General features: G+C 48.1%; 1 protein-coding gene across 2 annotated transcripts; it reads left to right on the forward strand.

Annotated features, from left to right (window-relative positions):
* The first annotated feature begins 3,738 nt into the window (after window positions 1-3,738).
* On the forward strand, window positions 3,739-25,571 carry GLB1L3 (beta-galactosidase-1-like protein 3). Of its 2 annotated transcripts, none has more exons than XM_005667523.4 (20): window positions 3,739-4,204; window positions 4,841-4,972; window positions 5,068-5,337; window positions 10,816-10,884; window positions 11,479-11,574; window positions 12,633-12,741; window positions 13,825-13,917; window positions 15,285-15,366; window positions 16,172-16,236; window positions 17,984-18,068; window positions 19,407-19,544; window positions 20,101-20,181; window positions 20,815-20,921; window positions 21,716-21,856; window positions 22,168-22,239; window positions 22,706-22,784; window positions 23,151-23,238; window positions 23,490-23,604; window positions 24,947-25,063; window positions 25,204-25,571. In XM_005667523.4, exons 1-20 carry the CDS (start codon window positions 4,182-4,184, stop codon window positions 25,267-25,269), a joined length of 2,028 nt encoding a protein of 675 aa, XP_005667580.1. In that variant the 5' UTR covers window positions 3,739-4,181; the 3' UTR covers window positions 25,270-25,571. The 2 variants fall into 2 exon arrangements, with proteins under 2 accessions (XP_005667580.1, XP_084834513.1); XM_084978387.1 differs by having other exon boundaries at window positions 3,816-4,204; window positions 5,125-5,337.
* Window positions 25,572-26,365: the final 794 nt, after the last annotated feature.

A 26,365-nucleotide genomic window follows, 5' to 3' on the forward strand; every position in this document is an offset into this window, starting at 1 on the left:
TTAAGCTAAATAAAATTTGGTTCAATTAAATACAACAACCAAAATGGTTTATTTGAAGCCCAGTGGCAAAAAAAATCACAATTCATAGTACTATACATTTTGTAAGGTTCACTCAGAGGTAGAGGGATTTACCACTGAGTTTACAGAATTTTCCTCAAATGTCCACAGGCTTTATCATGATAATCTGCACAGAAAGCTCTATCCTGAAGTCACCTTTTGCAACCCCCAAATATATTATGTATGCAAATGTATACAGAATGTATAAATAATTCCATAATGGAATTAGATAACTGAAAGTTGTGGCTGCAAGCACTGAAAAAATAAAGCAAAAAGTCACTGCGATGTGATTAATAATAAGAAATAGACATTGCTCTTCATCCCATTTCTGGCACAGAGCTTCTAAAACCCTTGGGAGTGATGAGAGTGATCAGGCATCTTGTATGTGAATAAGGTGACTTTTGGACCTCCCCTTCAGGATGGGGCTGAGGGCCAGGTGAGCCAACCATATGATTGGAGGGAGGAATTTTCAGTCTCACCCCTGGCCTCCTGAGAGAGGAAAGGCTGGAGGTTGAATCAACAGCCAGATAAAAGTGGCTAAAATTTTACCTTTACAATTTTTTTCTGCTTTTCATTAACAATTTCTTTGTCTTCTCAGGCTGCCGTAACAACATACACTTTCCTGGGTGGTTTAAGCAACAGGCCTTTATTTCTTATGGTTCTGGAGGCTGGAAGCCTAGATCAGGGTGCCAGCCTGTTTGGGTTCCACCAAGGACTCTTCCTGGTTTGTGGATGGATGCCTGCTTGGTGTGTCCTCGCATGGGCAAGTTGGAGGACTTGGAGGGCAAGTCACCTTCAAGACTTAACTATAAAGCTACATTCATCAAGTGTGGTATTGATGAAGATCAATGGAACAGAAATAGAGAGCCTAGAAATAGATTCATACAAATATAGTCAACTGATCTTTGACAAAGGAGCAAAAGCAATACAACAAAAACAAATTTTTCAACAAATGGTGTTGGAACAACTGGACATCAACATGCAAAAAAAAAAAAAAGAATCTAAACACAGACTTTGCACCCTTCTTACAATTCAACTCAAAATGGATAATAGGCCTAAATGCAAAATGCAAAATCATACAGCTCCTAGAAGATAATGGGGTGAAAACCTAGGTGACCTTGGTGAACCCCTTTTCAAAACCAAGGACATGATCCATGGAAAAAGCTGATGAATTGGACTTCATTAAAACTAAAAATATCTGCTCTGTGGAAGATTATAACAAGAGAGTGAGAAAATAAGACATAGAATGAAAGTATTTCCAAAAGGCATATCTCATAATAAGACTTGTATCCAAAATATACAAAGACCTCTTAAAACTCAAAAATAAGGAGACAAACAACCAGATTAAAAAATGAGTCAAAGACCTTAACCTCACAGAATAAGATGCACAGATGGCAAATAAACACATGAAATAATTCTCTACATCATATGTCATCAGGGGAATGCAAATTAAGACAACAGTGAGATCCACTACACACCTATTACAATACCCAAATCCAGAACACTGACAATACCAAATGCTGGTGAGGAGGTGGAGCAGCAGGAACTCTCATCATTGCTGATGGGAATGTGAAATGGTGCAGCTACTGTGGAAGACGGTTTTGAAGATTCTTACAAAATCAAACATATTCTATCCATATGATCCAGCAGTCATGCTCTTTGGTGTTTACCCACAAGAATTAAAAACATATTTCCACACAAGCATTTGACAAAATCTGTCACCATTCATGATAAAAAAAAAATCTCAGCAATTTAGGGCTATAATGGAACTACTTCACCTTGATAAACAACACATACACAAACCCCATGCACATCAGACATCATACTTAGTGGTGAAAGACTGTTTTCTACCTAAGACTGGAAGCAGGTAAAGATATTGGTTCTCACATAGTACTAGGAACTCCAGCTACCACAATAAGATACGAAAAAATTAATAAAAGACATTGGGAAAGAAAATTGTCTATATTAGCAGATACCATGATTCCTCCTTTAGAAAGTCCCATGGAATTATATTTTCAATTTCGAAGACAAACTTCTAATTTATGAAAGTCACAGAACACAAGATCTATATAAGAAGCCCAACTGCATTTCTATATCCTAACCATGAACTTGCTGAAACTGAATTGGAAAATACAGTACCACTTAAAATAGCGCAAAAGAAAATGAAATATTGAGATATTTCAACCTAACAAAATATGCATAGGCTCTACTGCTGAAAAAAAATCACAAAATTCTGATAAAAAATGAAAGAAGACCTAAAGAGAGAAACATGGCACATTCATGGATTCGAAGACTCAGCAAAGACACCGATACTTCTGAAGGGACCTATAAATCTGATGTAATTCCCATCAAAAATTTAGCATGGCTTTAGTTAGAAACAAAGAAGCTTTTTGGGGGGAGGGCACACCTGCAGCATGTGGAAGTTCCCAGGCTAGGGGTCAAATTGGAGCTACAGTTGCTGGCCTTCATCAGAACCACAGCAACATGGGATCTAAGCCAAATCACAACCTACACTGCAGCTTACGGCAACACTGGATCCTTAACCCACTGAATGAAGCCAGGGATCAAGGATTGAACCCTCGTCCTCATGGATACCAGTTGGGTTCGTTACCACTGAGCCATGAGAGAAACTCTGAAACAGAGATGCTTTTTAAAAAATGTGTAGGAAAGGCACAGGCCCTGGAAGAGTTTTAACAATCTTGATGAAGAATACAGTTTTGTGTCTATAAAACCAAATTTATAAAACAAGGTATATTCAAAATGAAATTATGCTTCTGAGTAAGATGTAGAAAGTCACAGGAGTCCATTGCTTCCAACTTAAAAATGAGAGAAAGATGGATATTCTATAAAATTCTCAGGGAGCTGAGGTCTCAAGGACAAAAATACACCTGTAATGAGTGAGACAAGAAAAAAAAAACTGACAACATTCTCTGAAAACTATAGTCTTGATGTCAAACTTGCTGTAGGCTTTGTTCTTTCAAATAGGAGAGGAACAGCAAAGGCTTCAAAGAGAAAATGTCAGAGGATTTTCTGATCTTTGAAAAGAGATTTTCAGCACAGGGACTTCAAATCCAACATGTCCCAAACCAAGCACAGCTCTCCTTTCTCTGTTAAGCCTCCGTGACTTCCTGGGTTTCTGACCCCAGCAAAGTCATCACTGTTGTCCCCACTCCCATAAGCCTGAAACACAGAGGCCATCCAGACTCCTCTCCACTTTGCTACCATCATCCAATCAATTACTAAGAGCTTCCAATTCTACTTCACAATTTTCTGAAATCCCTCCCTCTTCTTAGTGGGTACACCCCCACTTCCCAGAGAACAACTCACAGCTCCGCTGGGACAACCTGTTTCTCATCTAGCCCCACCTTGTAGCAAGTGGAGGCCATAAAACTAATAAATGACTGACTTCCTGCCTGAGAGCAAGGCGCTTAGCACCGCTTCCAGCGCGCTCTCCACCTGCCTCCTCAGGAACTGATCTCTGCAGCCCTATCTCCTGCTGCTTTGTCACCAAAAGAATTCCAAACTACAATCTGGCTATTCCCACGGAGAGGAATAGCATTCCCACTTTTCCTTGCTCTGATAATTCTCACTCATTCACCGCCGCGGTTTGGGAAAACTAGTAGTGCTCTCGGGTACGCAGTGTCCCTCGCCCACGTATCCACTACACCGGTGGAATCTCTATTTAGCTTTTGCCACCGTATTGTGTGTCTGGAACCAAAGGGTTCCCACCAAAGTTGCTGAACCAGCGGAATGCAAACGTCCCCGCTCTCCCTTCCCGTACATGGTGCGTCCTTCTATCCTACTCCTCCTCGCCTTTCTGTCCCATTTGGCTGGGGACACACAGTTTCGGAAAATCAAGGTCAGGGCAACAACCCAAGACCCTCCTGCCTTACTTCCCCCGGCTTTAAGGCATCTGCGCAGGGAGGGATTCCAACACCTTGGGTCGGATGCAGGGCTTCGCTGGTCCTGCCGCCCAGAACCCGACTCTCTGCCTGGGTTCCTGTTCCCTGCGTCCCTGGGCGGCGCGCCCCTGAGCGGCCGCGCATTCCCCCGTCCCTGAGAAACATCCGCGCAGCGGAGAGGCGGCGGGAGCAGGGCGATCTTCGTTCCTCGAATGCGCAGTGATGGGTTCCCCGCCGCGCTTCAGGTGAAGGTCCCGCGTTTCCCCAGCCCATCGGCCCTTCCAGGCAGACGCAGGCTCCCTCACGCCCCACCCTGGTTCCCCGTTAACTCGGAGGGCACTTTCCTGGGAACCTCCTAGACCCCTTTATTTATTTCACCGAACCCTGTGGACGTCCTGGAGCAAAGGCCTCTCTGGACCGGGACACTCTCCTGGGCCCGCAAATCTGCTCGACTCTCTCTTCTCAACCTCCCTGTCAAGCCTTCTCTCCTCCAGCGCCGGCTCTTCTCGCCTGCTGGGGGTCTGTGCATTGCCTCTGATGGAAGAAAGTCAGGGTGTGTGTGCTGAGACGATGCTCCTGTTGCCTGAAATCAGTCCTTCCCGAACCTGGTGGATGTCTTGCTCCCGCCTCTCCCAGAGCCTTTCCCTTCCTCCGTCTTTATCAGGACCCCTTCCTGGTGCCAGCTCTGTCCTACACCTGGCTGTAGGCTTTTAGGACTGAGGGTCCACCCCAGGCTCTCTGCCCAGACTGCGGTGGGCTGTGGGCAGCCCTAGTGGTGCTGGGCCATGGGAGGGCCCAGGTAGAGCCCAGCCTTCCTGTGGGTCAGTTTACCCAGAGCCCTGCCTGTGGTTGTGAGCCGCCTCTGTCCTTTCTCCTTTCAGCCCCTGGGTGTCCTGGAGAAGAATCCTGTGCATCGTTTCCCTGCCGTTTATCTCATCAGGTTTTGCTCCTCGGATGAAAAACAGACAAAATTTTATATTTGAAAAAGTGCAGCCAGAGCCAAAGGGGCACAGGTTGGCCTGAGCGGGAGGGCGGGGCCTCCTCTTCTTTCTTGGAGGAAATAACCTCAGAGCAGGGCCATTGTTAACACGTCTTCTCTTTCTGCCAGGGATTCCGAAGCCTCCTTGTCTCCCGGCTCCCCTCTCTCTGTCTTCGCTGTCCGCAGGTATAACTGGTCTCACCTGACCCCCCTGGAGCTGCAGGATCGCTCTGTGGGGCTTCAGACAGAACAGAGGGCTGGGAGAAATCCATACTTCACGCTGGAGGGTCATGAGTTCCTCATTTTGGGGGGCTCCATCCACTACTTCCGGGTGCCCAGGGAGTCCTGGAGGGACCGGCTGCTCAAGCTGAAGGCCTGTGGCTTCAACACGGTTACCACGTGAGTGCCAGCCCCACAGGGGCTCTGACATCTCAGGGCTCAGAGCCTCCGTGCCTTTTCAGCTTGTGTCACTTACATTTCATTCTAAATTCGCTATGGTCCATCCTAGGTTACTGGGAAGAATATGAAAGAGTAAAGGCTCTCCGATCTTCTCGGAACCTCTCCAGTGGAAGGGGCATCGCCCCTTAGGGAACTCAGCTTTATAAAAGATGCTCAAAAGTATGCTTCCAGTTAAATGTGTGGTGGGGTTTTTTTTTGTTTGTTTTTTGGGGGGGTTTGTGTGTGTGTGTGTGTGGTTTTTTTTTTTTTTGTCTTTTGTCTTTTTAGGGCCGCACCCTCGGCATATAGAGGTTCCCAGGCTAGGGATCTAATTGGAGCTGTTGCCGCCAGCCTATGCCAGAGCCACAGCAACACCAGATCCAAGCTGCATCTGTGACCTACACCACAGCTCACGGCAATGCCAGATCCTTAACCCACTGAGAAAGGCCAGGGATCAAACCCGCAACCTCATGGTTCCTAGTCGGATTCGTTTCCGCTGTGCCATGACGGGAACTCCAAATGTGTGGTGTTTTACAAACAATTTTCATTTATTTATATGGACATGAACACCACTGTAATAATAAATAATAATAGGAATAATAGTAGAATCAGAAGAAAAAACCTGTAAGGAAATACCAGTATCCGTAAAGTGAATTTTAATGGTGAAAGGGAGTGGAAATTGGAGCTTAGTGATTGAGAGCACCCGGTTTAGAGTCAGGTCGGCCTGGTCTTCAGTCCTGTCTCTGCCTCCAGCCATCACATCCCAGGCCCTTCAATTGGCAGAATAACAATTGCCTTATAGGAATTCCCTTTGTGGCTCAGCAGTTTACAAACCCAACTAGGATCCATGAGGATGTGGGTTCAATCCCTGGACTTGCTCAGTGGGTTAAGGAACCAGCATTGCTGTGAGCTGTGGTGTAGGTTGCAGATGTGGGTTGGATCCTGTGTTGCTGTGGCTGTGGCATAGCCCAGTAGCTGCAGCTTCAATTCAACCCCTACCCTGGGAAATTCCATATGCCGCAGGTGCAGTCCTAAAAAGCAACACAACAAAACAACTGCCTTATAAGGTCCTGTTGATGATTATGTGAGATAAAATCTCTAATTTAGGTGAAAAATGCCTCTTGCAGTGCTTGGCATATATACATACTCAATTATGGTGAAAAAAAATACAAACCAAGTTTAGTCAATCAGAAGAACTTAAACATGAATTTAATATCATCTAACATGATTAGGTGTCTAGGGACAAAAGGTGACATGTATTTATAGTGAACTAGACATTTTCTGAGCATTTTCATGACATGGCTTAATCCCGACCACTTCCCTGGAGGTGGATGGTGTGAGTCCCACTATGCAGGGAGATGGGAAGCACGGGGGCCCTGTAGGCTCATCCGGGGTCAGCTTGCCCAAGCCTGACCATGCTGTGGGAGTGAGGCTACCCCAAGGTTGCAAGGATCATAGGCTCCTGCCTGCGTATAAAAACCTCGCCCAGAGCAGAAGCCATATTTCAATGGGGAATAGTGGTGTCCCCTTCACAAGGGACATGTTTCCAGGAAAATCTTGAAACTGAAACAACTGGGAGTCAATAATGGTGGGTTGAGGGTGAACCCAGAGAAGACACTGTTGAAGCAGCTGGTAGAGGATGTGTAGGACTCCGTGGAAATGGGCGCCTCCCAAAGTGTGTAAGGATCCTGCCATCACTGGGACCCAGAGTCAAGAATTTGAATGTGTAGGGTGAGGTCCCAGGAGCCTACCAGCCATCTTCCCTCATGGCCACATGGATTTACACGTGGCCAGGCCTATTCAAACCCTGGGAAGCAGTGACCCAACCCTTCCTGCAGCAATCCTGTCTTTGCTGGGTGAGAACACTTTCCCAGTGTCCTACGGTTAGGAACAGTGGGGCTGTGTGGGGGTTGGGCAGGATCTAGGCCCACTGCCTTTCAAATTGGACTCTGCTTGGGCCTCGGGGACCACATCCTCAGTGCCATGTAACTCTTCCTGTGAGATCTTGTTCAGGCTCTTTCGTTATGTTGTGATGCAGAGTATATTTTTGTTTCTTCTTCTTTTTTAAGGTAACAGCAACATAACATTTTTGCCTATGTTATGTTCTTAAATGTCTTTACACTCAACATAAAAACTTCTAATTGTGGGGTTATGGAGAAACTGAATGAGTCATTATGGATTATTTACATCAGTGGTCCCTAGATACTGACTAAATTTCCTTATTTTTCTCTTTCTTGATGAGATGTTTGTCACCTGCAATTAGAAAGGTATGTTGTTTTCATGGTCAAGCTGTGGGGTTTTGTTAGTTAACATCAGGAAGAAGAAAAGGCAGTCCCAGAGAAGCTCAAACTCTCACTACAGAAAGGGAATAGCAGAAACGCTTTAGCAGACTCTATGGGGCTCGTAGTGTAATGCTTTACATTTGTAACTGTATTCATTATATTCATTCCAAAAGATTTGAATTTCCTTGCCTTTCCTTCTCTTTTTGTTGATGTGATACTTATAATGTATTGAATTTTTGAAGAAGTGAAGACTGTGGGATGTTCTCACCAGGGAGCAGCCACAGGCAGGACCAGGGAAGTACAAATGCAGAGCAGAAGCACTTTGCGCCTGCATCTTTCCACCGCCCCCTTGTGGCAAAGCTAAGCATCACATTCACTGAAGGAGCCACACTTCCAGGGTGGGTCCCTTATTGCAGAGCTGATTCTGAACAGTGAATTGGAAGCTGAGAGCAGTAAAAAAATAATGGGCTCATCTAATGTGCAAATAATCTAATTATAAATTATTGTTGAGTTTCTTTGAGGGCCTTTCTGCATCTATTGAAGGGATGATGTGCTTTTTCTTCACCCTTTTGTTAAATCAGTAAATTACATTGAAAAATTTTCTTATGTTCAACTCACCCACAGCTCTGGGATAAATTCTGCTTGGTTATGAGACATACCCCTGTGGGGACACACACATATGCACGCGAACGTGCACACACACACACACACACACATTGCTGGACTAGATTTGCTACTCTTTCTCTTTGGATATGTATATTTATGATAACTAAACTCGATTTAAAATTTTACTTCTGAGTGTCTTGTCCAGTTTTGAAATCAGTCGTATAATAAACCCATCAACTGACTTCTTTTTCTAGTCACTGAAAATATTTTGCCAAAGAATTATCTTTACCCTCAATGTTTCTTAAAATTCACTTGTAAAACTTTGTGACTGCTATTTTCTTTTGTCATTGTGAGGTGAAGATTTGGGGAAAAATATAATTTTCTTGACTAGTTATTGTTTAACTTGTATTTCTGTTTCTTCTAGAGTGTATTCTATTTTTTCTTTTTAGAGCCACATCTGCAGCATATGGAAGTTCCTGGGCTAGGGGATCAGAGCCACAGCTGCTGGCCTATACCATAGCAATAGCAATGCCTGATCTGCAACCTATGCTGCATTTGGCAATGCAGGATCCTTAACCCACTGATCAGGCCCAGGGATCGAACCTACAGCCTCATAGGTACTAGTCAGGTTCTTAACTAGCTGAGCCACAACGGGAACTCCGAGAGTATTTTCTATTTTGATTCTATGGATTTTTTTCCCTTTCCTTTTCTTCTTTTAGATTGACTGGAACTTTAAAAATTCTTTCTTTCTTGGAAGTTATACATCATATTGTATATTTGGGATGTTTTTCTTTCTCAATTTCATCTAAACTTTTAGTGTTTTCAAAGAACTAACTTATAGCTTTATTAATCTCCTCTGTATCTTCTTGTTCTCTACTTCATGATTTCTGAGCTATGTATAATTTTCTATTTGATTTTGTGCCTTCTCTCTCCTCCTCCTCTTTCTCTGTCTCTTGAGTTGATGGTTTAGCTCATATTCTTTCCAAGATTTTATGGTTTCTAATATATTTACTTAAGGATGTCCATGTACCCCTAGGTGTTGCTTTGGTTATATATCCCATAAATTTTACTATGTAGTAGAAACATCATTTGGTTTCAAATATTTCAGCTCTTTGGGAATATGCTTTCTGTTTTATTTCTTTCACCTTTTACTATTATTATTATTATTATTATTTTGTCTTTTGTTTATTTTAGGGCCACACCCATGGCATATGGAGGTTCCCAGGCTAGGGGTCGAATTGGAGCTGTCTGCTGCCCACCTACACCACAGCCACAGCAACGCAGGATCCGAGCTGGGTCTGCAACCTACACCACAGCTCATGGCAATGCTGGATCCTTAACCCACTGAGCAAGGCCAGGGATCAAACCTGCAACCTCATGGTTCCTAGTCGGATTCGTTTCCACTGCACCATGATTGCAACTCCACCTTTTACTATTTTTAAAGTGAAAATTTCTAATTTAATTGCACTTGACTTGGGATCACAGATGATGAGATGTTGGTTTTTGGAATTCGCTGAGATTTATTTTGGATTTCACAACTGTTTAATGCATTTTTTAGGAAGGATAGTCCTACATTGTTGGCCACTGAGTTCTCTGTATTCTCATTGGATCCAGCCTTTCAATTGTGTTGTTCAAGTCTATACCCTTACAATCTTTTTCTTTTTGCCTTAAAATCCATGTTGCCTGCTATTTAAGATTGCTAGAATAATTTTTCATCATCTGTATCTTTTTCCATCTTTTCGTTTTTCAAGGTTTTTTCCCCAGCAATTTTAAGTCACTTGTAAACATAATTCAGCAATTTTTTTTCATCCTGTTCTCTCCATGTATAGCTATAAACTTTACCAGGCATAGTTAATCTTTAACAAGCCACCTTTTCATCCCTCCTCATAACAAAAATTCTCAAAATATAGTCAGTTTTGCCATAAAGCAACACATGCACTCTTAAAAATCTGCGCTCTGCAAAATCGCATATCAAGAACTATAGGGAGGGCTTATGAAAACACAATACTCAAAACCTTGGTTGGTGACACACAAAAAGATAGTCACCTATTAAAAATAGCACATAATAAAAATTTTACATGTCTCTTTAGCCCTACAGACTCAGCCCTAGCAGGGAGGTCCTGGCAGGGTTCTTCTTGCTAAGATCTGCAAGTGGGACCCTCCATTATTTTACCTCCATTATCTTCATAGAAACTCCTCCTCTATTCTTATTTTGATGAATCTCACCAATAATCGGGTATATATAGATATTTGTGGTTTTTTCCTTTTCTTTAATGGATATTATAAAGAAAAGGATGGTAAGTGGGATAATTTATGCATAAATTCAAGGATCTAGAATCATAGGATTATTGGCAGCTTAGACCACAATTGGGTAGCAGAGAAAGGGACCATTGAAAATGACCACTGTTCATGTAACGAGGTGTAAATGCTACTGAAAGCTTCAATTTATTATAGAATATTCCCAAGGCTTGACACGGGCTTGGGACTGACCCAGGAACTTGGGAGAAAGAAAGGAAAACATGCTTATTGCACCTCCCTTTTCCTACCACAGCTACGTTCCCTGGAACCTCCATGAGCCAGAAAGAGGCAAATTTGACTTCTCTGGGAACCTGGACATGGAGTAGGTGCTGCTGCTTCTGTGATGGCCGGGGGTGGAGGGTGCTCCTGTGGTCAATGAGGAACCACAGGCCCATCTCAGCTCTTCTCTGAAAAGAGAGAGAGACTGGCTATGACCCGGTTACTCCTGGGGGCCTGGGCCTGCTTCCCTGAGCCCAGACCTCTTCATTGCAGCCCAGAGATACCCTGTCTCCAGGGTCTCCTGGTCTGCAGTGTGGTCCAGGTGCATGGTTGGGGCCAGGGTCTGCCCCTCCAGGCTGTAAGGCCACTGGGGCCAGGCTCACTGTCTGGACCCTGGTACCCCTTCTGAGGCCTTTTGTCCAGAGGGGCTATGTGCAGATGTCCTGGGTGGGGACCACTGCTGTGACCTGGAGTGGGCATTCTCGAGAGGAAGAGGACAGATGGCATTCTGCCCTCAGTGTCCCCAGCCCCTGGGTGACAGGAGGGTAGGTGAGGAGATGGGTGGGCTCTGCCTTGCAGTGCTGCTGGGCTGCAACCCCCCACCCCACCCTCCACCCCCCACCTCACCCTCCACCCCTCACCTCACCTTGGTTCTGAGGTCTGAGAGCTGCTGACACTGCCCCTCGCCCCTACCCAGGGCCTTCATCCTGCTGGCTGCGGAGGTTGGGTTGTGGGTGATCCTGCGTCCAGGCCCCTACATCTGCAGTGAGATCGACCTCGGGGGCCTGCCCAGGTGAGTGGGGCTGGGGTCCTCCGCAGTGAAGCATGACTAACACTTATAACCTAGTCTCGAGAGCTCTGTCTCCTCACAGCATCCTGGGTGATGTGCTGAGGGGCTGAGGAGTGGTGTTGCTCAGTTCTCCTTTCTCAGCTGAGATGCTGGCCCTGGTACATGTGTGGGGAAAGGACGCATCAGCTGCTACTGCTCTTGTTTCTTTCTGGGAGGCAGTTTTGGCCATCTCTGTTTCCTTGGAGGGAGGCTCTGAGAACTTCTAGGCCCATCCTGACCACTCCTGGTTGTTGATGGAAGCCAAGTTCTCCCCAGTGCTGAGACCCTCAGCTCCCATCCTTCCCCATTTTCTTTGACTGGTCCTTCCTCTGTGATGCTGGCCCTTGGTCCAGACAACTAAGGTTCAGGGGGAGGATCCAAGGATGCTGTTCCATTACCTCTAGAGCTAACGGAACCCCCTATTCGTCCATGCTCTGCCCCCAGGTGGACTGTCTACTCCCTGGTCAGGAGAGGCTTTGCTTTCCTCCAGGACGGGTTTGTTCTCCACCCCATCTCAGGGGCGGGAGAAGCCTGACTTGGGGACAGGAAGTGATTTGATTTGATGTGCAGGTTACCTGCAGTCCCCGCCCTGCATCTTGCAGGTGACGGGCCACTTCCTGGCTGTCATTTCCCCTCTGTCTTAAAGTCCTGGGTCTTAGAGGGAAGGCAACTCTGTGCCTAAAGCTGGGCTGTGCTCAAAACATCACAAAAGTTTGCAAGGAGCTGAAAAAGAATGCAGGAGAGTATTCAACATACGGGTACACCCCCTTTCATTAGGAAGTAGGTGTGCGAGCCTTGCGGGTCTGGTGGCACCTCCTAGGTTGCAGTGTTCTGGCAATGGAGGTGGGGTATCTCCTCCCAAAGCTGCGAGTTCCTGAGATTGGGCCAGAAAGTGGTCATCCTGCAGGCCCTCTGTGCCCAGGACCATGGATGTGAGGGTAGATCCCCAGCATCCCGCCCCTCCTGGCCGCCTTCCAGCCTTACCTGCTGAGCCCCTGCCGCTCTTGTCCCCTCTCCCCCAGTCGGTTACTGCAAGACCCCACATCGCAGCTGCGGACCACCAACCACAGCTTTATAGAGGCCGTTGACGAGTATTTAGATCACCTGATCGCCAGAGTGGTTCCACTCCAGGTGAGACGGACCACCTTTCTTGCTCTCCTGCCATAGGACAATAGCTGTCCTGGCATGTTCCAGAGAATTCCTCAGAAAATGGAAGCTGACGGCCACAGTTGAAATTCCAGACCCTCATCCTAGTGCAGCCTTTTCTAGGAGGAGAGGCTGGGAGGGAAAACAGGCTCACTTTCCTCGTCCCATCTCAGGAGCAGGTGTCCAGAAGGGGTCCCTTCTCTGAAGCTGCCTCCATCCTACAGGGGTGGGAGTGGGGAAGGGAATGCCCCTGCGCCTGCAGCAGGGACTGGCCTCAGGGAGCGGAGTGGACTCAGAGTGGACAGATGTTGACAGATTCCATTCAGTATTGGGCACTGTCAATGGCTTAGGTGGGGACAGGGGTCAGGGGTGGGGAATCTAGCTGGCGGTTTGAGGAGTGAGTACAAATGAGAAGCAGAGCATGAATGTGGAGTGAGTGTGGACAGCTGGGTGGCTCAAGGTGTGGGGCCCTTACAGGAGGAACAAGGGGCCCAAGAGTGGAGGGGGGTTGCCTGGAGCCAGCATTGCCCCCTCTTTTCCCACTCCCCTTTCCCCTCCCCCTCCCTACCTTCTTCTCCTTCTTCCCCCCTCCCTCTCTCTCCCCCAGCCCTTCTCTCTCCCTCCCTCTCTCTCTTCCCAGCCCCTCTCCCTCCCCCCTTCCTCCCCTCCCCCTTGGTCCCTCCCTCCCTCTGATCTGGGGGTTCTGGGTAGTTTCCTAGGTGATGGGAGTGGTGGGTTTGGAAGGGAGGGTTGAAAGCACAGGAGGAGAGGGGCCAGCATGTCCCCTAGCAGGTGGTGGGGAGGCAGGGGACTCTGCACAGGGTGGTGGTGTCTCCGTAAGATGGGAGCAGGGAAGAGGCCGTGAGTGTGTGGGTTTGAGATCTCCGAGGGGAAGAGCTGCTTCACATGAGAAATCTAGGGGAAACGAGGGCGCTCATCCACAGGGATGTGGGAGGGGGACAGCAGCTGGAAGGTCTGGGTGACTGTGGCTGCAGGACAGAAAGAGGGCGTTCGCAGTGTGTCAAGGCTTCCGGCCAGCTCACTCTGCCCCTGTGTGCTTGTCCTCAGTACCGCAAGGGGGGCCCGATCATTGCAGTGCAGGTGGAGAACGAATACGGCTCCTTCCATAAGGATGAGGCGTACATGCCCTACCTTCACAAGGTGAGACATAGGGGGCTGTGCTTTCTTCCTCTCTTACATCTCACTCTGCTGGGTGCTGAGGGGGATGGGGCTGTATGGGATCAAGGTCAGTTTCCTTGTGAACCTACCACACGGTCAGGGCCATCCAGAAGACGCCGAGGACTTTATTATGAGGTGAAACATGAGGTGCAAAAGTTGTTCTCTGTGATCCACTTCTTTCATTCAATCTCTTGAAGTAAATAATGACAGTGGCTGCCATCTAGCAGCTCTCTGACCTGGAGTATTAATACTCTTTCTTCTGTTGCCTTTGCTCATCCATGGGGTAGGGTGGGCATCTCAGGCCAGGGGATACTGTGGTCCTGCCTGGTTGTCCTTTCTGGTGGGGGAGGCCCCACCCAGCCCTAGCTTCCCAGGTTCAGGAAGCTGATGAGTTCTGTCTAAACTGGAGCCCCCTTTGCTAAGAGGGACACAGGGGCTCCATGTGCCCTGTCCTCACAGAGACATCTGAATGGGGGCAGCAGAGAGGGGTTGCCAGCTGGACAAGGAAGAGAGGGCAGTGATGGAGCAGGAGAAGGCAGGGATATTCCATGGCCATCCTACAGCTGCAGTTCTGGAGCTGTACATGGTCTGCGAGAGGTTCCCCTCCCTGATTTTGCTCAGGGTCATCACATCAGACCCCTCAAGTCCATCTCATTCAGCTAGCATTATTTTAATTATTCAAGCCTTAAAATGTACCCCTCCACTCCCCCCCAGGCCCAGTCTGGTTCAGTGAACACATAAGACACACAGATGGGGTCCCCTGGCCCCCTGGCTATCTGTCTGCTCCCTCAGTAAATAACGACTTTCAGATTAGATTCCCCACTTCCCTGAAGGCAGGCAGGCTTCTGTGCTATCCTGAGTGTCCAGACGGGACCCAGGTTTGTGACTCTGACCCCGCAGCCTCAGCTCCCCTTCCCAAGTCTCCCTCCCCTCCTGTTTATCTGCTACTCTCTCCCCTCTCCCCAATCTGTTACCTCCCATCTCTCTCTGTATCTCTCTTCCTATCTATCGTCCCCTGTTTATCTAGGTCTCTCTCTTTCCCCTGGATGTAGAAACCCTGCCCATTGACCTCCTGAACTCACCCTTGTGCCTTTCCTTTGGCGCCCACAGCCATGGGGTGTCAGAGGCTGCACGCAGAGGTGTGGTCACCCATGGAAAGGACACCAGGCTGCCCAGAGACTACAGTCCCCTGGTTTGCTGAGCTTCATGTGGGCAGACTCTCGGCTGTCGCCTTCCTGTCTGGTTCCCACACTGCCCTTCCGAGCCCAGATGTATTTATTGCCTTGTTTCCTTCTTCCCGTGAGAGAAGGGGGGGGGGGGGTGGTCATTTTGTCCAGTTCTCCCAACAGGCCCTGCTGAAAAGAGGGATTGTTGAGCTGCTCTTGACCTCAGATAATACGAACGAAGTGCTGAAAGGCCACATCAAAGGAGGTACGAATTTAGACTAAGGAGGGACTGAGGCTCTGAGCCAGGCCTCTGAATCTTGAAGGAGCCTCGGAGAGAGCTGAGCGCATCCTTGTTGCCTCTTTCCTTTGTGCATTGATATGGACCCAGAGGCTTGATGTCAGATGGAGGAGTTCTCAAGGTCAAAGGGCAAGGCCTCCCATTGGTTCGCTCCCTGGTTGTGCCGCCTTCAAATAGAGCCTCTGTCCTTGGGGCACGATTCCATCTTTCCTGGTTTTACTGTGGCTAAGAGTCTGGGCTGGTGCCAGGGGAGGCTTAGAGTCAAGCTGTCTCCACCCACATGGGGAGCCTGCGGAGGCACAGAGGTGCTGAGTCGGGAGGCCGGCCCAGTGAGAGCCCAGCCCTGGACCCCAGGCCAGAGGCTCACTGTGTATATTGCACGGGTCCCAGGAATAGGGGGACAGGATAGTTCAGGACAGAATCGTGAGGGAAGTGACCAGGTAGCTTCAGCCGCGTGGGTCCAGGGGCGTCGGTCAGGTCCCTCCTCTCCGTGGTGGCACATCCCCATGTTCCTGTGGGCGGTGGAGCGTGTGCTGCCCTGGGCCCAGGAGACCCAGGTCTAATGGAGGCCTGTGAACTTGGCTGCTCCCACTTCTCTGCACAGAACGGGGTTCCTGAACAGCCCTTCTTCCCTCACATCATCCTTGAAGTGTCCAGGGACATGAGTGGTGTGTGGCAGCCCTCGTGTTCTGCTCAGAGGGGGGCAATGTCCTGTTATTCCTCCCTGGTGACAGGGGCGTGGGCCCTCAGCAGCACCCCCATCTCTCTGCAGTGCTGGCCACCGTCAACATGAAGTCCTTTAAGGAGGGCGAGTTCAAGGATCTCTATCAGGTGCAGGTAAGGAGGTCTTTGCCGCCCATCTGCGCCGAGACCGCCCAGCCTGGGCAGTTTGGGGGCTGATGGGGAGCGAGTGCCTCTTGGGGATGCCCAGGGAAGGGGGCAGGGAGGGAGGTGGATGGGGGCTGGGTTACTGATGGAGGACTCAGCCAGGCTCTGCCAATGGCCAGAAGGCAGGACCATTGAACATAAAGTTTTTCCCAAATGTGCATTGAGTCCTCCCTCCAAGGGTGACCCCCATGAGAGTGAGCTGATTTATAACACTCTGTTAATTTCTGCCATAGAGCTAAGTGATTCAGTTATATATACACATATATATTCAGTTGTACATATATATGTACATTCAGTTATGCACACATGCGTACACACACACACACACACACACATACGATGGTTTAATCACAGGATATTGAATGTGGTGCCCTGTGTTATGCAATAGGACCTTATTTATCCATCCTATATAGAATGGTTTGCCTCTGCTAATCCCAAACTGTCCCCTGCATCCCTCTTCCACGCCCCCTTCCCCATGTTGAGAGGCCTTCTTTATGCCATGTATTAGTTAGAAGCCCGTTGTTTCATTTCTCATTTTGGGAGGTTTTGTAGATGTTCTATTATCGGTTCTTGGTTTAGTACTGTGAAAATCCCAGAGCACATGAGTGATCTCTGTTCCTTTACATTCGTTGAGGCTTGTTTTATGGCTCAGCATACAGCCATTCTTGGTAAATGTTCCTGGGCACTGTAGAAGGGTGTGTATTTTGCATTTGTTTGTATGTTTCCATTAGGTCAGGTTGATTGATGGGGGTGTTCACGTAATCGCTATCCTTCCTAATTATCTACCTACTTGTTCTCTCAGTTATTAAGAGAATTGGCATCTCTAAATGAAACTGTGGGCTTATTTTTTTGGGCTGTGTGCTGGTTTCAGCCCATCCATAATCAGGGCTGTGGCTGGACAGGCCCCTCTGGTACTTACCATGACTATGAGATGCCCTCAGCAGGAACCGTCAGGTTATCATTTCCTTCATTGTACTTTTTGGTTTATTTTCCTGTTTTTTTTCTAATTCCTTGAGATGAATAATTTGCCCCCACCCCCGATTTTATATTTCTTTTCTTTTCTTTTTTTTTTTTCCTGCTTTTCCACCAGAGGCACGTGGAAGTTCCCAGGCTAGGGGTCAAATCAGAGCCACAGCTTCCAGCCTATGCCACAGCCACAGCAACACAGGATCCGAGCCATGTCCAAGACCCACACCACAGCTCACAGCAACACCAGATCCTTAATGTGCTGAGTGAGGCCAGGGATCAAACCTGTATCCTCATAGCTCCCAGGTGGGTTCGTCAACCACTGAGCCACATAGGGAGCTCTTTATGTTTCTTTTTGTTCATATGTTTCAATATACATATGATGCATTTTTTTTTTTTTATGGTTGCACCTGTGGCATATGGACGTTCCTGGGCCAGGGACTGAACCCACACTTCTGCAGCTACCTGAGCCACTGTAGCTGGATTCCTAACCCACTGTGTCATGGCAGGAACTCCCATATGGTATATTTTTGAGCATGTAGGAGGAGAGAAGGAGCCAGCACTGTGGGTGGTGGCAAAGGTATAGTGGGTGAGGGAGCACGGGGAGCAAGCACTGAGTTGGGAAAGATAGAAAGCGTGAGTTCCTCAAATTCTCACCTATGGTATTTAGCTTTTCTGATTTTCCTTTTCCCTTTTGTCAGACTGAGCATTTGATTTGGTTTGTTTCTAGAGCAATAAGCCCATTTTGATCATGGAATTCTGGGTCGGCTGGTTCGACACGTGGGGGAATAAACATGCCGTGAGAGATGCAATCGGTGAGTGCTTTGTGGTATTGGCCCTGGGAGAGCGGCCCTGAATCGTGGGTCATTTATACATTTCTCTGCTCTTCAGTCAGCTGTCCTACTAAGGACAGGGTCTTGACCAGGCCTGAGGGCCACAATTGGGTACAGGTTATCTGGTTTCCACACCTAGGAAGCCCATGGACTGACATGTAGTTACATAAACAGGCTAGAGTTTCCCATCTGCCAAGTGCTTTGAAGCAAACAAGCAGGGCAGCAATAGAAGAGACAGGGACAGCCCTTCACCACAGAGTCTCCGTGCTCCACCCCCTCATGGGGCTGTTTTCAGGATCAGGTGTGGCAATCTGTATAAGCCACCCAGGACAGTGCTTGGCAGATGTTGTTAGTGAAAGTTTTCTCTAAAGAAGATATTTTACTACAGCTTTTATGAAAACAAGCTCACTTGTACCTGAAATGAAGTAAACCATTGGAAAGTAGTGGGGAACTGAGAAAAACCAGCCTTGAGCAGGAAAATAGAAAAAACAAAACAAAATCAACCCTGACCACCACCAGTGAACAACAGTTATCTGAGCACGTGTGTGCCAGGCATCATGCTGTGTTTCCTACACATACGCACCCAATAATTAATCTCCATCATCCTTGATGTAGTAGGAACTAGGACCTTCGTTTAACAGATAAAGGAGCAGAGGCTCTGAGAGAGAAAACAGGCTGAGCAAGATCGGATGGATAGTCAGGAGCAGAGCCAGCCCTGAATCCCATCCCCATAACTTCTAGTGCAAAGATGACCTTGGGACAAAAATGAGAGCTGCAGTGGTTCTAAATCAGAACCACTGATCACAGAGATATTATCCCAGAAGGTAGTAATGGGGGTATGCTAATAATCTGTACAATTTCAAAACATTAATGTATATTAGGTGTTTAAGTGATATAGAGGGTCTCAGGCTGTTATTTAATAGATGTACTTTGGAATCAAATTATATCCAGACTCTGCGAAAAATAGTTTTTAAAAAGGCTCTTAGAAGTTCCTTGGTGGGGCAGTGGGTTAATGATCTGGCATTGTCACTGCTGTGGCTCAGGTCACTGCTGTCGTATGGGTTCGAACCCTGGCCTGGGAACTTATGCATGCCACAGGCATGGCCAAAAGAAAAAAAAAAAAAAGACTCTTGATATTGACAAGACGGGTTTCCTAGAGTAGTTCTGACCAATTTCACCTCTGTCTGATTAGAATCTTCATGGAGGCTAAAGGATGAAACAGTTGAATTGGTGGTGGGGCAGGGCTGGGAAGATTTCCCAGAGACTTCTGCCTTCTCTTACTTTTTAACGTTCTCAACTTCTCATCTCCCTCCTCTGCAGATGTTGAAAATACCATATTTGATTTTATCAGATTGGAGATCTCCTTCAACGTGTATATGTTCCATGGAGGAACCAACTTTGGTTTTATGAATGGGGCCACATACTTTGAGCAGCACAGAGGTGTTGTCACGAGCTATGGCAAGTGTTCACTGGTAGGGTCCCCACCTATTGCAGGGGCCCTGGGGATTTCCTGAGAGGCCCACAAGCACATCCTTGTCACACGGAGTTCTTGGCCCACAATCTACACTGAGCATTGAGGATTTTCTTATCTATTTATTTTCCTTTCTTCTGAGATGCTCACAAGGCCCCCAGCAGGGTCTCCTTGCAGTGGACTGAGTGCCCAGACCTGTAGCTCAGCTCCACTCATCCCGTATGCTGAGCTCTTGACCTGACCCTTCCTAGGTAGCATCCAGGCTAATTGTTCCGTGGGCTCCAGAGGCACTGCTGGGCAGTTGGGTTGGAGGGGAGAGAGTGTCCATGACAAAGTGCAGCAGAAAGATGAGGCCAGTGTCTTGGCAGCTCAGACCCTCAGGACAGGTTGTGGAGAGTGCTCCCAGGTTGACCTCACCTGCACTCCAGCCATGGACAGATGGCTCCCATCCCCCTCTGGGGGCCCTGATCCAGCTCTGGCCAGAAGAATGGAGCACTCGTGGTGGGGGTGCCCTGCCTGGTGATGGCACCTGGTGTCTTGCAGACTATGATGCGGTGCTGACAGAGGCCGGGGACTACACCCCTAAGTTCTTCAAGCTCCGGGAACTCTTTAAATCCATCTTCGGTACTCAGCTGTCCTTTTACTTGCGGGGTGGCCGCCCTCGGGGAATGGGAGAGGAGGAAAGGGAAGGTTTCCCTGTGGGCAGGTGCTGAAAGGCACTCCTGAGAGCAGAGATAACCTTCAGTTCACATCCTGAAGATTACTCTTAAAAGCTGTGACTTTTTAAGCCCTTTAAACCCAAGCGTCTTTACTGCACATGAAAACACTGGTCTTGTCTCCTATAATGAGTGTGACATTTAATTTTCTATTTATAAAACCCCTTAGTGTGATGTGTGACCTAATACCCTCCTATACAATAGCAAGTGTCATCCTATTTAATTGCATTTACTTGAATAAAGTTAACAAACCTCCTACTATGTAGGAAGGGTGTAAGGTAGATGTCCTGCCCCTGAGAGCCCTTAGCCTGCTGACCAGGGTGCCTCCTGGGGTCTATATCTGTCAGTGCTCTGTGCCCACAGAGTAGCTCCAGCCTCACCAGGCTGGTCTTTCTTCGCTGTCCAAGAAGCACTGGCCTGGGACCCAGTTCTCAGCTTGGACCTGGGACACAAGAGTCCCGGAGAGGGTGGGGAGGCTTGGAGAGGGAGGGAGACGTCCCAGGCACCGCTTGCCCATTTCTTTTTTTTTTTTTTTTGGCAGTAACTCCTCTGCCCGCCTTACCTGAGCCCACTCCTAAGGCTGTGTATCCCTTGGTGAGGCCGTCCCTCTACCTGCCACTGTGGGATGCCCTGCAGTACTTAAATAGTGTGAGTACCGCCTGCTTTGGGAGAGCAGGGTGGCTGTTGAGGCCACAGAGCAGAGACCCCTTCATGGTATTTTTACTGGAAAGGGTGAGAGTGGTCTTTGCATTTTTACAAATTTAGAACGATGGGGCAAGAGCCAGGAGGTCCTTCTGGGTGGGCTGTGAACAGTCTTGAACTTGAAAACGAGTGTGTGTGTGTCTGGGGCAGGGGGGAGAAACAGGACTCGGGAGGGTCTGAGCTCCCAGCTGCACTGAACCCATCTGGCCAAGGCTCTTGAGCGAGGCTGCACGGTTCCATGAGAAGAACCCATGAAACCGAGCTTTTGCCTTTTCTTTGCCATCAATTGGGCCCCATCACTGAGCCGCTATGGGTCCCCATTCTCCCCTTAGGACTAGACTCCCTGTCCCTGCACAGAAAAGGCCAACATCATTTGGAAGGTGTTAAGTCTTGGGTTCACATTTCCCCTCCCTCAACATTGACTCTGGTAAGAGGTCCCTTGACCATGGTGGATACGAAGTGTTTGCTCAGTGCATCCTCTTTACTTGCTTGCAGTCTCGCTGGGATGTGACTGCCTTCTCGATTCTCAGGATTAGAGAACTTTCCCCCTCACCCTCCATCCCCTGAGTCTCAAGGTCAGCGGAGACTTAGGCACAGGCATCACTCCACAGCATATGTTTAGGTTTCTCATCTGAAGGACTCTTGGGGACCATTAAGAGGCACAAGAGAAAAGAGAAGGGTCTTAGGAGGAAGGGCCCATTCCCACCACTGGCTCCTGCTCCTGCCCTGTCTCCTCCCAGCCTGTCCTCTCTAATGTCCCACTCAACATGGAGAACCTTCCCATCAACAATGGCAATGGCCAGTCCTATGGCCTCGTGCTTTACCAGACGACTATCTGCTCCGGGGGCCAGCTCCACGCCAACGCTCAGGACATGGCACAGGTAAGGTTGGGGGTTTCTGGAGGCGGGCTGGACACCAGCCCACTCTGCTACTGGAAAGGGCAGTCAGTCGCTGGTCAGCTCTACTATTTGACAGCCTTCTAAAGACCCTTACTGTGTAAGAGGTGTTGGGATATGAAGTCGAACGAAAGAAACCTGCTTCATTTATCATAACTTAAGTCTGTCTGGGGCAGGCTGATTCTGTGAGCACCAAAGTCCATGGCCTCCTTCATAAGGGCTTCCTCCCCAGCCTAGGGCCTCCCTGCCCCCTTCCTCCAGGTGGGCCTATCCATCTGCCGGCTCTTCTTTGGCAGGTGTTTTTGAATGAGACAAATTTAGGAACTCTGGCTAATGGTCGTCAGGACGTGTACATTCCGAGGATCACGGTATGTAATTTGGGGTCTGGGTGCTCCCCTAGATCTCAGCCCAAGTGCAAACATGGCCTGTTCCTGGAATAGGCTTGTCTTGCCTCCACCATTGCCTGTGGTGCTGCCCTCACGCAGGGTCCCGGCAGGAAGAGTTGGGGCTGTGAGCATAACAACCTCTCTCTGACCCTGGGTGCCTCCAGGGTCACGGCTTCTGAGCTTCAGTGTGAATGGAGATTTCCTGCCAAGCCCCTGCTGGGCTTCTGATCATAGGCACAGCTGAGCCCCTTAGCCTTTCCTAAGGCAGACCAGGCTGGACAGGCAGGACACAGAGTCTGGGGCAGGAGCACACGGGGTCCCATTGGGGGTGAGAGGACTTGGGCTCTGGGGCTCCTCTTCCCCATTCTCTCGTCCTCCATCTGGGACTCCCAGAAGAGAGTGGGTCCCATGGCCTTAAGTTCCCCTTGAACTGGTCTGTTCCAAGCAGGAATGTCAGCTTCTAAGGATTCTGGTGGAGAATCAAGGACGAGTCAATTTTTCATGGAAAATTCAAAATCAGCAGAAAGGTGGGCTCTGGGCCTGGTCCAGTTGGACCTTGGACCCTAAGACCGGGGACATGGTTGGAGTTGGGAGGAAAGACTGTGGTCCCCCACTTACCCCTATTCTCAGGCAGTGGCAGAACCTAGGGCTAATGATGCAAATGCCCCCTCCCCTGTCCTGCCGCCAACCCCACCCCCGACTCTCCTAGGGGAAGGGGAGTCCCCAGGTTGGGCCCTGGTTTTCTAGAGCATGACCCAGTCCTGTTGGGGAATCCCAGGGGAAGCTCTGATCCTGGGTGGGGAGTATTCTTGGTGATGTGGAAACCCTCAGTTGGACCCTGGACCCTGAATGTCCAGCCCAGTCTATCTGCTCTGTCCTCCCTCCCACCTCAGGGTTAATTGGACCTGTTACTATAAACGACATTCCCCTGGAGAGTTTCACCATCTATTCGCTGGAACTGAAAATGAGCTTCTTCAAGAGGTATGTTCCTCCTTCTGCCCAGGACACTTTGGAGATCAGGGAGCTCGAGGTCTCCATCTCTTCATTTTGCAGATGAGGAGTCAGGTCCAGAGCCTGGAAGCGATGGGCGGAGGGTTCTAGAGCCCTCTGACTCCAGTGCGATGTTCCTGGCCCAACACAGTCCTAGTCCCTTTGGAGGAAACCTGGGGTCTGTATGGGGCCAGAGTTGGGAGGGGGCTTTCCTATCCCTCAAGGTGTGGTCCTTCCTCCAGGCTCCGCTCTGCCTCCTGGAAGCCTGTCCCAGATGGCCACCTGGGTCACCCTGCCTTCTACCTGGGTACCTTGAAGGCTGGCTCCTCTCCCATGGACACCTTCCTGACACTACCGGTGAGTGAGCCACCCTCTCTTGCTGTTCTCTTTGGAAGAGTCCTGGTGGAGACAGTTCACTTTCTGCTTTCCTTTCTCTTCCTCACTTTTAACCAAGGTCTCCAACATTTCTCAGTCCTCGTAATTTATCATTGTTTAAAAAATAATACAGGGAGTTCCTATCATGGTGCAGCAAAAGTGAATCTGACTAGTAACCATGAGGTTGTGGGTTTGATCCCCGGCCTTGTACAGTGGGTTGAGGACCCAGCAATGCCATGAGCTGTGGTTTGGGTCACAGATGTGGCTTGGACTCCACGTTGCTATGGCTGTGGTATAGGCTGGCAGCTGTAGCTCCGACTGGACCCCTAGCCTGGGAACCTCCATCTGGGTGCGGCCCTAAAAAGCAAAAAACAAAACAAAACAAAACAAAATAAAAAAACAAAAACAAAAAACCCCCCAGCAAAACACAATGGAAAAATTCAAATACTAAGGTGTAGAGGGCAAAGGGTAGTGGTTCTCCTTCCACCCCCACTCTTCTCTGATTCTCAGGATTGAGCATGGCCAAGTGTGTGGGGTTTCATATGTAACTTTGCCTGAATACATACATAATCACTTTTTACACTAATGGGCCCATTCCATAAGCTGTGTTCTCCAACTTGCTTTTTTTTGGGGGGGGGTAGGTATTAATTTTTGTCTAGTATATATTTTATGTGTAAACACACATAGATAACATAAAGGTACCAAGTATGAATATACAGATCAATAAGTTATCACAAATTGAAGCCATGTAATTACTACTGAGATAAAAAAAGAAATATTGTCAGCATCCCTCCCAATCTGTGCCTCCCCTTCTCCCTAATAGGACCCAACCCAGAATGTAGATTACTTTGTAAGGTTCTCTGATATCCAATTTTTCTAAATGAAATCTAACCTTGTGACGCTGTGACAGCTTTGCTCAGCTTCTCAGCCTCCTTTTCCTGAATAAGCAGGTGCCTCTAGTGGGTAAACTCCCTCACAATGTCTTCTCTGAGGTCTTGGTCTTGAGATTCTTCATTGTACTGCGAGCAAATTTACAACAAATTGTGTAGCTTTTTACGGTTGCTGTCAGTGGCAGTGCTCACCTCTATTACCTAATAGTTATTGCTGGAAGCAGAAGACCTGCTTTGTGGAAAATACAGTTCCCTCTATCATAGGTCAGGAGCAGCAGTGCATTAGCATTGAAGGTTGGGTCATGCTTTTCTCTGCCATCCATCGACCAGGTAGCAGGTGGAACTTGTAGGATGCCGCCCCTTCTGTGGAGCATCCCTGACCTGCCTTAGGTTTTATTTGTCTGTTCCTGGTCTGAAGCTTCCTTCACTTCCAGGACTGGAATTATGGATTTGTGTTCATCAATGGACGTAACCTTGGGCGATATTGGAATATTGGGCCTCAGAAAACACTCTACCTTCCTGGTTCCTGGCTTCAACCAGAGGACAACGAGGTGGGTTGCTCCCAGCCACCCGTATATCTCATAAACTTTCAGATCTACCTCCATCTCCAGAACACACGTCAAAGTGTCTTTCCCATTCTGGATTGAGTAGGCTCACCCTTTCTTACTGTCAACCTTTCTGTTCTTCCCAGATCATCCTGTTTGAGAAGATAATGAGTGGTTCATACATCCATACCACAGACAAACCCATATTGTAGGGCTGTGTTCTAACATCCTGCTTGGATTGCTGGATTTCATCCACGGGCAGTTTTTCAGGAGGAAGATTTACATCAAGAATATCAAACACAGTGTTGCCTACAATAAACCCCAAAAAGGCTAAAAAATCAATAGGGAAATTGTTATGTATATTATAGTATCCATATGATACCAACGTTAGGCTTTAAAAAAGCTCCAAAATCTTCAGTGACTGATTTGCTAGTAAGAGGCTTAACTTTTAGCCGGTCTTATTCTCTGTTCAAATGTGCTTTTAGGCAGATTTAAATAAAACAAATGCATTTTATTTCTGCTTCTCCATACTCATTAGGGAGGAAGGGAAGAGTCTTTGACCAAAGCTAAGAAGAGAGAGTATTGTATATGCTGTCTGCAGACTCCTGCTGTGTGTGTGTGTGTGTGTGTGTGTTTGTAGGGGGGTGTTGCAGGCGCAAAGAGTGATGTCATCATACATTTCCCTGCAGTCTGTGTGTTTCCAAGGTGACCTGGTGGGCCCCATACAATTGAAGAAGGGGAGTTCCCGTCGTGGAGCAGTGGTTAATGAACCCGACTAGGAGCCATGAGGTTTCGGGTTCAATCCCTGGCCTTACTCAGTGGTTTGGGGATCTGGAGTTGCCGTGAGCTGTGGTGTAGGTTGCAGATGTGGCTCAGATCCTGTGTTGCTGTGGCTCTGGCATAGGCCAGCGGCTACAGCTCTGATTAGACCCCTAGCCTGGGAACCTCCATATGCCATGGGAAGCGGCCCTAGAAAAGGCAAAAAAAGGACAAAAAAAAAAAAAGAGAGAGAGAGAGAAGGAACAGCAGTTTGGTTGTTTGGATCTGGTGTGTGTGACAACAGAGGCTGGTGTGGATGCTCTGTGTCTTATCACTCCTCAGCCATTTGGAGGTAGTCAAAGCTCTTACTGACAGTGGACCAATGATCTTGGTGGAATAAACCACATATGCATGAATACTGCAACCAACTTTCTTCAATGACACCACTGGAAAACAAACAATATAGTCATCCCACTGGTTCCAAGACCCCCTACAGATACCAAAATCCTTTCTATAAAATGCATACATAGGGAGTTCCTGTTGTGGCTC

Source organism: Sus scrofa, chromosome 9 (genome assembly GCF_054392235.1).
Source record: "Sus scrofa isolate SSC_HxYL_T2T_F1_AM1 chromosome 9, Sscrofa_HxYL_maternal_Yorkshire_Landrace_v2.0, whole genome shotgun sequence".
Classification (NCBI taxonomy): Eukaryota; Metazoa; Chordata; class Mammalia; order Artiodactyla; family Suidae; genus Sus; species Sus scrofa.